Below are 13,671 nucleotides of genomic sequence, written 5' to 3' on the forward strand. Positions count from 1 at the left end.
AGCTGTCCTCAGAGTGTAAATGAACTCTCCTGCTCTGCTGAGTCTATTGTAGCCATACTGACCAATGCCACGGCTGGCGAAAATCTCATAGATGCCAACAGAAGCAACACGTACAGTAAAAACAGGCTGCAGGTGCAGCCCGAGCTCCAATTACCTGTACTGCTCACTGACGGGAACGTTCTGGGAGAAGTATAAAGCCGACGTCCGTGCTCTCCAATGCCATTTCTTTGCAGGCAGGGTATAAAGGACACAGTCTTCCAACTCTTCTTGGAGCAGATCCACCAGCTGTTTATGGGACCCTCCATAGAACGCCTCAATGATGAGAAGACTCATGGGCCCTTTCAAGCCTTCGCAGATTCTAAATCATAAGCAAAACAATATTTTTCTAACATATGTATATATAAGTGTGTGCATCAAGACTTTCTAAAATAACTTACACTCAGAAAGCAAATAATTTACAGACGCTTAATTTTTTTAAAATATGCTACATCCCACTTTTTTTTTAAAGTACCAACACTTAGGGTTTATATTTTTGTAATCAGCATTTTTCCATCATTTGTGTTAACAAGAGGAAATAAAGGACGCTTATTTTTCGAATTTGTTTTCTTCTTGCCTAAGATTACTTCCACAATGACTCAGGTTTTTTTTCTCCAGCCCCAGGAAGTTTAAAGCCCTCCCCTGCTGTGATCATTCACTTCCTGGTTGGAATGGCTGGGACCCAGACTCAGTAACCAGGGAGTGGCTTGGCCTGGAGCTCTACTACTCTCAGACAGTCACTGAACTCATCTCCTAAGACTTCCACTCCAAGAGCCCTTTGTTTGTAAGACCCTATCCAGTTTAGAATTCTCTGATTCTCTAAGTGTGACATTCATTCATCTTTAAATTCACCAGCTATCCCTGCCCCAAGAGACTCCATATGTAGAAAGAAAGCACATTCATATTTAAATCTCAAACCTCTAATGTTAAAAATCTTAGGATACAATTTCTTGAGACACTGCACATACCCTGACCACCTCCCCATTATCACCAATTTCCCACCTGCAAAGGAAAACCCAAAAAGGGGGATAAAGCTATATGCCTATGAGCCAGCAAGGTTTCTACAACCTTTCTTTAAACAACAATCCCATTAAGAGAGATAAAGTAATGTTTTATTAAAGACATGGTAGGGTGCTGGGTGGCTCAGTTGGTGGAGCAACTCCTTTTGGCTCAGGTCATAATCTCAGGGTCCTAGGATTGAGTCCCTCATCGGGCTCCTTGCTCAGCAGGAAATCTGCTTCTCCCTCTCCCTCTGCCCAACCCAGTTCCCCCTCCTCTCTTCTCATGCTCTCACTCTCTCACTCTCTCTCTCTCAAATAAATAAATAAAGTCTTAAAAAAAAAAATAAAGACATGGTAAATTTTTCATCTCAGCGAGTTAGCTATATAAGCAATTTTTTGGTTTAATAATATGACTTTTGTTAATGTGCTCAGTGAAATAAAAATGTATGTGTGAATGTAAAAAAAAAATCCATATACATTTCAAATTACACGTTATTTCCTGTAAGAAGGAAGAAACATCACTCTGTACATAAATACTACATTGTTTAAAAAATATTCCAGATGTCTGAATTTTCCTTTATGACTCAAGTAAATACCTCATTAAACAGCATATTGTTCTTCTTAATAATACTGTTCCACAAAATTATTAGTATCAACAACTCAATGATGCTTTTTAAAAAAAGATTTTATTTATTTTAGAGAGAGACAGAGTGCAAGCCAGGGTAGGAGCAGATGGAGAAGGAGAGGTAGACAATCTCAAGCAGACTCATGCTGAGCGCAAAGCCCAATGTGAGGCTCGATCTCATGACCCTAAGATCATAACCTAAGCTGAAACCAAGAGTTGGACACTTGACCAACTGAGCCACCCTCAGCAGTGTCACTTCCTCGCTGTGTAATCTTGGACAAATTACCTAACTTTGTAGGACTTGAGTCTCGCCTTCTGTAAAATGAGGGTAACAATACTAACCTCAATGATGCTTTTTACTAGTAAAACTGCATTTCACCTTGTTCAAACCAATGCCTATTTAAATTGCATTTCAAAGTTCCAAATGGTTCTCAAAGATATGGCTGGAATGAAAAAAGCTTAGTTCTTGATGTCTGAATTTCCAATGAGCATTTTTATATGTTTTTTTAAGATTTTATTTATTTATTTGACAGAGATCACAAGTAGGCAGTGAGGCAGGCAGAGAGAGGGAGGGAAGCAGGCTCCCCCCTGAGCAGAGAGCCCGATATAGGGCTCGATCCCAGGAACCTGGGATCACAAACTGAGCCGAAGGCAGAGGCTTTAACCCACTGAGCCACAGAGGCGCCCCTCCAATGAGCATTTTTAAAGAAAAAAATATATATAAGTGTATATTTCATTTCTCTACAAAACAAGAAGCAGTGTTCCTCAGCTGGGAAAGGCATGAACTCTAGGGTCAGGGAGATAGAAGTCTGAGGCTCAGCAGTGTCACTTCCTCGCTGTGTAATCTTGGACAAGTTACCTAACTTTGTAGGACTTGAGTCTCGCCTTCTGTAAAATGAGGGTAACAATACTAACCTCAGAGGTGTGTTGTGAAGATAAAACTGAAGCCTAATAACTAACACAGTAGTAAGATATTTTGCCCTCCCATTTTCAGTATAAACCACCTTACATAAGGGAAAAGGATATATTTGTATCCTCCTGCATTTTAAAATCAGTAATTTTCAGTCACGGCCCCCTCTCAACCAAGAACTGGTGGGAAGTGTGGTGGGTTTTACCCATTCCTTATTAGCAGTTTGCATTTCAAATAAGAATTTGAGAGCCTCACAGGTATCTGGAAAGAAGTGAGCTTAGGGGCTTAGCTATGCACTGGCTTGGCTTTTTTCAAGCCAGTTAAAGACCACCACTAATAAACACAAGGTTCAATAAGATCAGTTTCACAAAATGGTAGCCTGTAATCCTTCAAATAATGGAAACTTTTAGAAAGTCAACTGAGAGACCAACATAAGGCAATTTTGAAAGTTATATCAAAGGTTTCAAGACAGACTAAAAGCAGTTAACAGTTTGCTTACAAGATCACATCACAGTTGTCTCTATCTTGGTTTATTTCCTCTGATCTAATCATGACAAGGTGTATATGCCTTATATATCCTTAAAAGGTTGTTGTAAAAATGACCTGAGCTATTTCCTGAAGTGATAGGATGTGCTCTAAACCACTCTAAAGAATATTTCATTCATATAACCTCAAAAAAAGCAACACCAATATTAGAAGGGGAAAAAAGCTTTCTGATTCTTCATTCCTTTGCCCTTTTAAATGATTAATCTAGAGCACATATCATGCCATGTATTTACAGATGTTTCTTATGGGTCTGAATCATGAGTTATCTGCAAACCATAAGCCAATGTGGAGGCCGTATGTGTAGGTGCTGCTGTAGATTCAAGACATTCAGTAAGCAGAACTGAACACCAAGCATGTGGGAGGTCGAAAAATAGAAAAGGGGAAAAAAAGATTATAGCTATAGTAGATTTCCACCCCTTTAATAGCTCAGTAAGAAGAGTGAAATGTACAGGTTTGAACTAGCATTTACTTGAGCATTTTTCTAGTGGCCAATGGGTGTGCCTGCGTTTTTGGTATTTTCCTAGGGAGAGTAACTATGTCCTACCATCTCTGAAAACTATACTTAGTGGCTTTGATTCATGGAAATTTGTTCTGCTTGTTTTGTGGAGACGGACATAACCTGGCAGTTTCCTTACTTACTTCTATTGCAACTTTTGTGGCAAGAAGAAAATGGATTCTTCCCTATAGTCTTCTTCAAGCGCAACCTGGAAGACAGATGATTCCCATTAGGTGCAAGCAAAAGAGAGGAAGCTGATTTTTAAATATAAAATTCAAACCAAATGTCATTATAGCACATTAAAGAACAGTACAAATATTCTTATTGTGCTTGAGTTTTTAGAAAACACTGCTTGAAACAAACAAGTATCAGGTTAAAAAAAAAAAAACACAACACTTTGTTAAAAAGGATTTTTGCTGTTATGCTAAAATTTGCTAAAAGATAAAGGGAGTGTGCCGTTTGCTCATTTTAGCAATAATCCCAGAAGACGGCAGGTGGTCACTTTGACACCACAGATGCTCAGGAGCATGGGTGAATACAGACATCAGGGACCACTATCAATGGCTGCTAGGGAGTGAGCGCTTGAACAGCAGTTCTGAACACGGAGAATGCTTACTTCTAAGCAAGAAAGAGGTCTTCTTTACAGCCCGAGGCTGTGGCCAGGTGTTTGCCAGAAGATGGATGGTAGGTGAGCCTAGCCAAAGGTCTTCAGTGCATGCCTAGGGTAATCACTGAGTAAGTATATCAATGAGGGGTGTGGCACTTATTTCAAAGAAAAAAAAACAAAAAACAAAAAACTTTCTTATTAGAGGCAACAAATACTAATCAGAAAGCCCATGTCCTTCTGCAGAACACTAGAATGTTAATGTTTTATGACATTAAAAAAAAGTTAAAAAAAAGTTAATGGCCAATCCATTCTTGCTCCCAGAAAGAGCATACAAAGTGTGTCAGATAAAATTTTATCAACTTTTAAGTTTTTCTGCTTAACCCAGTAAGCTTCAATTAAAAAAAAAACTCATTTCTTCAGCATATTTTATTCCCCAGTGACAGCAAATGAATGAGAATCTACTATACTATTAAAGCTTTATGAAAGTTTAATTCATTATCAATACTATGATTTAATGATACATGGTTAAATGCTAAACATTAAATTGGCAATATAAATGAGTCAAAATGATAGCTATGACACAGGAATTTTAAACCACTTCAAATTCTACTTAAGATCACGAGAGGTCAAATGATTTAAGAACTGGCTGCCTTTCCAAAACTTTATATTTACAAGTAAAAGAGGACACAAAGGGAAAAAGCACAAAAATATTTCACATAAACATTTTGACCAAAATGGGAAAAGTGCCATTAGTGTCATCTCAATTAAAAACTAATAATGCACTGATAAGATCACCAAGAACAAAAGTAGCCTGAAACCAAGGCTGTGAATATTTTTAAATTTTTATTATAACTTTTCGTCACTGTACCTGCATTTATTTTAAGCTTGACCTAATTTCTTTATTCCCTGAGCCATCTTCAAGGTGAACTACATTTTGGTCTACCTCCTCTAACAGAACTGCTGTTGTAGGTTTTTTTTTTTAAACAGTATAAAGGAAATCTGCAATATGCCATTGACTTATTGAAAAAGATGGGCTAAGTATAAATAGATCATGTGAATTTTTTAAAAAAATAAACCTAAGTCACATTAGAAACCTGTAATTAGTCCTCGTATATGATGTCAATTCAGTTACTTATAATATTCAAATAATTTTCCAACCAAATACCAGGTAATAATTTTAAATCAGAGGAATTGTTGTATTAATTTATTCCACAGACACTTTATTGCTATTAGCTGTAGGAAGGTATGGTTTCAGTGATGATGGTTTTAACGGTTTTAATCCCACACACATGAGAAATTGATTCCACAGGCTAATCCACACGGGGCTTGATACCTTAACCTTCAATCAATCGCTGAAAATATATTTTCTATTTGCCTATATACAATATTTTAAAAGTTAAGTTTGGCAGAGCAAACAAAACAAAACAACGACAACAACAAAACCAGTGAACTTAAACACTAACTGCTCTAAGTTGGGGAAAATAAAATTTGAGTAGGACTTCCCAATAGGTCATCAGAGGTTTACCTGGTATTTTCTAACTGACCCCTTCCCTTCGGCACCTCCACCCACCAACTCCAACATACCAGGTTCTATTTTAAAAGCAATGAATAACCCAGCAGGGTAAAACAGGGCAGTACTGAGAAAAGTTAGCATTACCTTCCAACCCACTCACTTATTTTAATGATTCATCAGGGAAACCCCAGTTGTTAAAATATACCTGAAATCTCATTAAACAGTAAAAAAATAAGCATAAAAAAATTTCTACTTTGAAACACATGTCACCGTCAATTCCCCTAACAAGGGTGAATATATAGTAAATAAGGGGGAATATACAGTAAAAATACGTTTTGCAAAATTAATATCCTCAAAGTATCACACTATAATCAAGTATCATATGGGGGTCAGGAGGTGGGGAAAAGAGAGATAAGCAGATCCTACCAAAAAGTTATTTTTTAAAAACTTTTCATTAAAATCAGGTGTAGCAAATTCATCCTAACCTCAATGTAATCTCTAGGTACTAAAATACAATCAGGTATCAAATGCAGAGTAAAAAAACCCTGCAATCCTAAAACTATAGGCACAGGCAGTATTCTACATAATTAAAGGAAGTTTGGCGGACACTAAGGAATGAATCAGGTTTCTGAACATTAGTTTGAATTAAAGATGATGCATAATGGGGGCGCCTGGGTGTCTCAGTCAGTTAAGTATCTGCCTTTGGCTTAGGTCATGATCCTCCAGTCCTGGGATGGAGCCCTCAATGGGCTCCCTGCTCAGCAGAGGGTCTGCTTCTTTCTCTCCCTCTGCCTCTCCCCCAACTTTTGTTCTCTAGCTCACTCTCCATCAGGTAAATAAATAAAACCTTAAAAAAAAAAAAAAAAGATAATGCATAATGGAAACTGATCATTACTCCATTATTTGATTAGGGACATATAACCTAACATTTATGATAACTTGTGTACTACTGTGTGTACTTAAACAGTAACATTAAAAATAAAAATCTTGGGTTCATAATGAAAGAGATGTAGCACTGCAATATTTTATTGCCCCACAGTGCTATGAGTGTTCTAATTTCTTTAGTTCTGACTTTAGTTTCCTGTTGTGGTAATGAAGAACTAAGGATTTATGCACCAAAACCAAGGTCTAGTGAGAAGACATGTATGCCATCCTGTTTGTGACACAATTTAAAGCAATCTTTAAGTGTGCTTTTCCAATGATTTCTTATGATCTTTTATAAAAGCTCTTTTAAAAATTACAATCTCATATGCATATATTGCTATTTAATTTTCCCTAACAAATATTTTCATTCTTTCTCAACTTGGGATTTAACTCTCTGTTTAGAACTATCAGTCACTTACTCCATGACTTGAATTAATACAAAATCTTGGTTATAACTGTGTCAAATGCAAATTCAACAAATACTTATACGCACTAACACTATAACATCATTCACTTGTTTTCAAATATGCTTAATTTCCACAGATGTGTACATATTACAAATCATTGCTTTACATTTTTGTGAAGTTATATTCCCCACTATATTGCGAAATTATAACTACAAAATTTTTTGTGAGAAGTTTACTGGTTTAATTTCACTGACAAAATACTCACCCTCTTTCAACTTTTCATTGCTATTAATTTCATGAATAATTTCAAACTATAAAAGTAGCAATGAATTAGTTCTACTGAATACTAAAAACATTTCAATTTGCTGACATTTTAAAATGTGGTAGTGTATTTGTGAATCAACAGAAAATTTTACACCAGAAAATCATCTCATCACTCATTCCAACTATTGCATCACCCTCTTAAACTAGGTCTCCATGCTGCCACACCATCTGATTCCCATCACACCATCCACCATAATCCAGCCACAAGTAATCTTCCAAAATGCAAATGTGATCATCAGGCGAGATGCTCAAAAACCTGCAAGGTCTCCACCACCTAAGGATAAAGTCCAATGCCCTACACACGACAGCTGAGACCTTGCTTGTTTGGCCCTTCCTTTCTCTTCGCCACGGCCATCCTTACTTCTCCCCTGCGATCTCTCTTCCCCCACTCGGCTAGACTCTGCCTTGTTATGGTACCAAGTGCTTACACTCACATAGTTACCCTTCTGTGATTCCACACCTTTGTCTCTTTTCTGTCAGCCTCTTTGCGTTTACCTCATGAACTTTCCTTAAAATTTCTGCTCATGAATCACCAATTCTATAAAGCCTCATCCTAAACTTCTCTTCAACAGGACTTCCCCTCTGCTCTGTACACTCTCCGTATTAGTTTCACTCTCTTTCCAGGTCCCGCTTCCCTCTGGGCCTTTGGAAATGCGCAGGACAGGGGCCATGCTGTTCTTTTCCTGGGGGCTTCCCAGGATCTGGCACATTGTGAATATCACTAAGTTTCTCTAGAGCTGCACTAAAATTCAGGGGGAAACGGGAACTTGATTCTGCTTTTTTTTTTTTTTTTAATAAAGATTTTATTTACTTGACAGATCACAAGTAGGCAGAGAGAGAGGAGGAAGCAGGCTCCCTGCTGGGCAGAGAGCCCAGCACGGGGCTCCATCCCAGGCCCCTGAGATCATGACCTGAGCTGAAGGCAGAGGTTTAACCCACTGAGCCACCCAGGCGCCCCTGATTCTGCCTTTAAAGTAGCATTGCTTTCACTGCCCACAGATCCCAAGCAAACCAGTGTCAGGCAGCGCTCCACCTGCTTCTAATGATTTCTCATTATTCCTGAGTTCAAAACTACATCAAGCAGCTAGTATAGCTAAACACATTTTATTATATTCTCTTTCAAAGAGATATGGGTTCTCTTTTCCTACTTTCATAGAAAGGAGACTTTTTAGATGTATTTTTTCCGGGTAGATACAAGTTTATCTTAACCTCCTAATATAAGAGAAAGAACAATGATAAAAGAAATGGTAGAAATACCACAAGCACGGCATTCTGGACCAAAGCAAGTTTCATGGCCTAAAAAAATGAGTATCTCTGAGATTCCATGAATTTTGAAAATCACCTGCAGTGTTTTAATCTGCTTGATCTATCAGCACGCTAGTGTAATACTAGCAGTGGAAGTAGGATGGGAAGCCGATTCCCTCACCATCAATCTGGAGATCCCATGTCACATTTAGTAATTATACTTTTATTTAATGGGGAAGAAAAAAAGACATTTTTAAATACTTTCTGCCAACAATTATTCATTTTATAAAAGTTTGACAAGATGAATAATGTATTTGCTTTCTCAAGATGGCATTTCTCCAAGGCTTCCACCTTCCTGAAATGGGCTGCAAATCAGTCCGGTGGGAGAAAATAGGATTATCTGATCCATGCATATAGGTATACCTAAGCAGGAAAGCCCAGGTGTTTCACAGATCCATAGGTGGAAGGTATGTGGGAGACACTGACCAACCACTTTTCTTTTACAGTGGAAGATGTGGAGAATATTGAGTATCACAGAGTAAGTAACAGAGCAAGGGCCTAAACCCAGGTCTTTGATCCTATAGTCATGTATCTTCCCATTATACTTCATTGCAGGTACCTGGTAGGAAATAAGTAAAAGGTTCATCCATTTTCTAGTCTTTAGAGTTTTTGGATTAAATATCAATGTTTAATAATTATTAATATGTAAATGATATATACTGCAGTATATAGTATATACATGTGAAATATAAATGTCAGTAAAAGATGATAAACAATGTATCACCTATTATATCTGATCATTACTCCCAATAGTTCATAAATCCAGGACATAGTGGTATAAACCACACTCTATCATTATACAGAATACCTTATAGTTAGGGTGACAAAACTCACAACTCTGGTTCTAATCTCTTGTAATTCCTTCCAGAGTCCTGCATAATCATCCCTTCCCTGACCCCACAACCCTTATCTTTCATCCCCTAGCTCAAGACTAATGCCTTTCTGATGGGGCAAGAGACCTTAATGACTAGGATGGGAGAAACACAATGTCCAAGATTCATATGACAAGAATGGTTTGAAGTAGGAGGCAAAGAGGTCAGCCACAGAGATATGCTCAGTCTATCTCATAATTTACTTCTGTTGCCATCAAACAAAAGTCCGAGTCTCCCTGATATAACAATCTGTAGTACTTCTTTGTACTTACCATCTGTAGGATTTATTTATACGAGGGACTATGTAATATCTGTAACCTCTATGATATTAAGTTCCAAAAGACAGTGACCAGGTCTGCTTACTTACCACTGTATCCTTAGTACTTAGCAAACAGAAAATGTTCAACACTCTGTTGAGTCAATAAACCATAAAACTCTTTAGCAATGGCCTTGACAATTTCTTGAACTCATCTAAGACCTTTATTATTATCAGCCGCAAATAATCACCCCTTCCTACCACTAATTACTACTTAACTCTCATAAAGAGAACTTGATGCACATCTTATTGTATTCAAAATGTCACACCTCATTCTAAGGAAAATAGTCCTGCCTATTTTAAAGGCCCTACTGAGGGGTTTACAAGTCAAGTTTCATGCCACAGCCAAATATCTTCTCTGACTTTTCCGGACTCTACAAGAATATTTAACACAATGACAGTCAAGTCTGTGACCTGGAAGGATTCAACAAGTTTAATCATTAGACTGGGATATTTTTCTTGGTCCGAAACATTATCTTGCTACCCTACATTGGCTTCTATGCCAAATTTTAACTCAGACTTGGATTATGCAAGATAATTATAAATATACACACCAAATGAGATTAAAATAAAATGACTAACAGATTCTTAACTCTACTGGCGTTAGCGAGTCTCGCTCTAACATCTTTTAAGAACTTAATCCATCTTAACTAAATAAAAAATTGTTGAGAAGTTTCCCTCTCCAAGTGGGAGGCACATGTCACATTTTCAGTTAATTTTGAAACAGAAATAGCAGGGTGACTCTAACACACAAACATTCTCAACGTCCTATTTGAAGTACTGCAACCCAAGCAAACATGGGTGGCATTCCCTTGATGGGTTGAAATAAATGTCACCAAGTATAAAGTTCTGGATTTACTCACTTCCAGGGAAAAATGAAAAGGACATAAACTCACAACCCAATCTATTTATCAGTGAGGGAAATCAACTTTCAAGAAAAACAAAAACCTAACAGCTCAGGAGGCAAAAGAATATCAGATAAATACTGGGAGAAGAAAGAGAAATGTCCAGAGGACTGAAGGGCTAGAAATAGATATCCCTGAAAGAACCTATGTTAGATACCTTTAATATTTTAATATTCACTTTATATGAATGGAAGTCATCCTGCAGTAACAGATTTATATTAATGGTGTTAGGAAATGTGAGGTGAAGCCAGTATTCCCTTAAAGATCCAATCCATAAAACCATGCCTTAAAGAGGTATCAACTAAAATGTTTAATGGTACTTCTCTCATCTCCAAGTTCCACCTAACTATAGAAATTTATTTATTAGAAGTAGGATTGGTTAAAAGTATACTTTCTTCCATTTATGTGCTACAGCAGGTCTTTTTCTAGCTGCCACATATTTTTTTTAAGAATCTTTTGTCTGCCAATGGTCTAAGACATTTACTGATGGCTTAAGAAGCCAACACTAGAAAAACTGGAGAGATTCTAGAGATCATTAGTGATAAGTTTTCAAAAGCCCAGAAACCCAGTTTAGATCAGGGTTGGGTAAATCTGGGGCTAAGAGAGATGGTAATGAGAGCTGTATCACTATTTTTAAATATCACAAGGGGCATATTATTAGCTACTCACTATTATAAGAAAAAGAGTCAGTCTGATAATAATAGACTGGAATTTTTAAATCCTGAAGATATTTACGATTGAGATTCTTGAGTAAAGAAAAGGCATACACAGACAACAGTGTACAATTTCTAGAAGGCCTACTATTCTCCATAGTTACTACAGAGGAAGCACAGGCTTGCCCATATCATCTGACACACAAGTTTCCACTGAATAAAAGATAAGTAGCATAGCTCAAAGTTTCCTGATTGGACCAAACACTATGGCTTTTATCTATTTAGTGGCCTTGTCTGTCACTATTATCTCTTTATCAGCTGGTTTTTCAAGGAGACATTCCAATGATATAAATATTTTGTCTAATGAATCAGGGACCTTACAGTACAGAATATTCTTTGCAAACTACCCAAAGCTATACTCTACATCCTCATCATCTCTTAAGGAAGTAATTTCACACTTTGCAAACAGTGTGTTCAAACAGAGTAAGGTTGCTTAGGAGTTAATTAATTCCCCCTTACATCTCTATCCAGCATGTATATGCACCATATCTGGGACCATAAGTCTCTCTACTGGATTAATTAGCATTCACAGTTAACAAACAGCCTGAATCACTGTAGAGAGAGATTATAACTTATACTCATAAAACTAGGTACATAATATCTTGCATTCCATGTAATAGTTGCTCAACAGATCTTAGAAGAATTAAAATAAGGAAATACTTGGTCCCCCTTATCATTCCTCTTGCTCAATGTTCTAATGTCCCTTTCCCCCATCCTTGCTTCCAAACTTTACTTGTAAGAACTAAATTGAAAATATCAGATAAACTCCTGCACATTGTTCACAGTGCATGCCCGCCAGGCACAACAATATGTTACCTCTCCAAGGAGTACTTGCATGTTACAAGGGAGCAACAGGTGATGGCAAAATTTCAGCCCTCTGAGGAACGGATGAGAATAGTTTGTGAATTAAAGGGACCCTTCTCAAGCCCTGAAGGCCGATACTTACTCTACCAGTGCACAAGGCTAGATTTGCTTTGAAGTATTAAAATGTCCTATCACATCTGAATACAATACAAAAAGCTTGAAAACTGTGCCTGTCTTTGGCTTCAACAATACCACTTCTACGGCTTAACCATGGAAATTATCAAGAATTTTTACTTCAGTCTTTGCCCCAAATTGAAACCAAAATATCCAACGAAAAGGAATTTCATAATTAAATGATCAGTGATCAAAAACCATAATAAAAAGAACATTTACTGGCATGGAAAAATGCTTCCACCCTTGCATGATTGCATGCTATGAATATGTAAAAATATATGATGATATGAATATAGAAATGTGAGAGAGAACACACATGCACACAAGTAGGCATAAATAATCATTTATGGTAGAACTTTGAGTGATTTTGGTTTTCTCCTCAGGTTTCATTTTGTTCTTCAAGTTATCTGCACTGGATGTTTCAACTTGCAATTAAAAGAAACTATAAATTTTTCCTAACTTTAGGAAGGAGGCCAAATTGTTTGAAATAACAAACTACTTCCCAATTACTGAAGACTTACTCCCCTCCAGGAACTTGCCAGTAGTTTTCAAATTATTCTAACTACTATTGCTATAAAGAAACTTATTAAAAAACTAATCAGCAAGGGTTAAACTAATGGGGCTATACTTACTCACAAATGCTATAATTTGGTTTTGCAAATACTCCTTGTCTAGTGCATGAAATAAAAGCAATACTCAGTTAATTTTTAAAAGTACTTGAATTATTAAATAATTTTAAACAGATCAAGCTCTTTATTTATCCATAAGGAATCTGGAGCTGCACTTTGACAGAGTGGGTAAGTAACTAAGACGCTATTTTGGTACTGATAGCTCTGAATAGGAACATAATATTGCGCAAACTTAAAGTCTTAAAGTTCAAGTAAGATGTCAAAATTAACTTGTGCTTTCAATAATTAGATACGGTCTTGAAATAAGGGAAAATATTTCATTAAGGCAAATAAACTTGAAAAGAACTTCCAGTTTCACACTCAATCTCCAAAGTGTCTATATTAAAAAAGCAGAAACCTGGTTTTACGTAATCACCCATACGAGCTACACATGCTAAAGGAGTGCCAACCACTACAGACACAGTCTCACCATTTTTGAAGACTGTCTCCTTTCCTAATCACTCAGAGTTTTCCTATATTTATATACATGTGGTAGGTGAATGGATACTCAATAAATATTAACCC

The 13,671-nt window shown here is 36.9% G+C and overlaps 1 protein-coding gene across 16 annotated transcripts in view; it reads right to left on the reverse strand.

The window, feature by feature from the left end:
• Window positions 1–13,671, reverse strand: part of GTDC1 (glycosyltransferase like domain containing 1) — a gene marked incomplete at its 3' end in the record, with an annotated part of 460,833 nt that overhangs the window by 334,357 nt on the left and 112,805 nt on the right. For 12 of the 16 annotated variants that reach the window (XM_082689513.1, XM_082689518.1, XM_082689505.1 and 9 more), the window contains 2 exons: window positions 3,758–3,822; window positions 155–358 (listed from right to left, as the gene is read on the reverse strand). In XM_082689513.1, the coding sequence (XP_082545639.1) occupies window positions 155–333 (179 nt within the window). In that variant the 5' untranslated portion in view covers window positions 334–358; window positions 3,758–3,822. Of the gene's footprint in view, window positions 1–154; window positions 359–3,757; window positions 3,823–13,671 lie in introns of those variants that run through there. The other 4 variants (XM_082689512.1, XM_082689511.1, XM_082689503.1 and 1 more) reach the window with 1 other exon arrangement.

This window comes from Mustela nivalis (genome assembly GCF_964662115.1).
Source record: "Mustela nivalis genome assembly, chromosome: 11".
NCBI lineage: Eukaryota > Metazoa > Chordata > Mammalia > Carnivora > Mustelidae > Mustela > Mustela nivalis.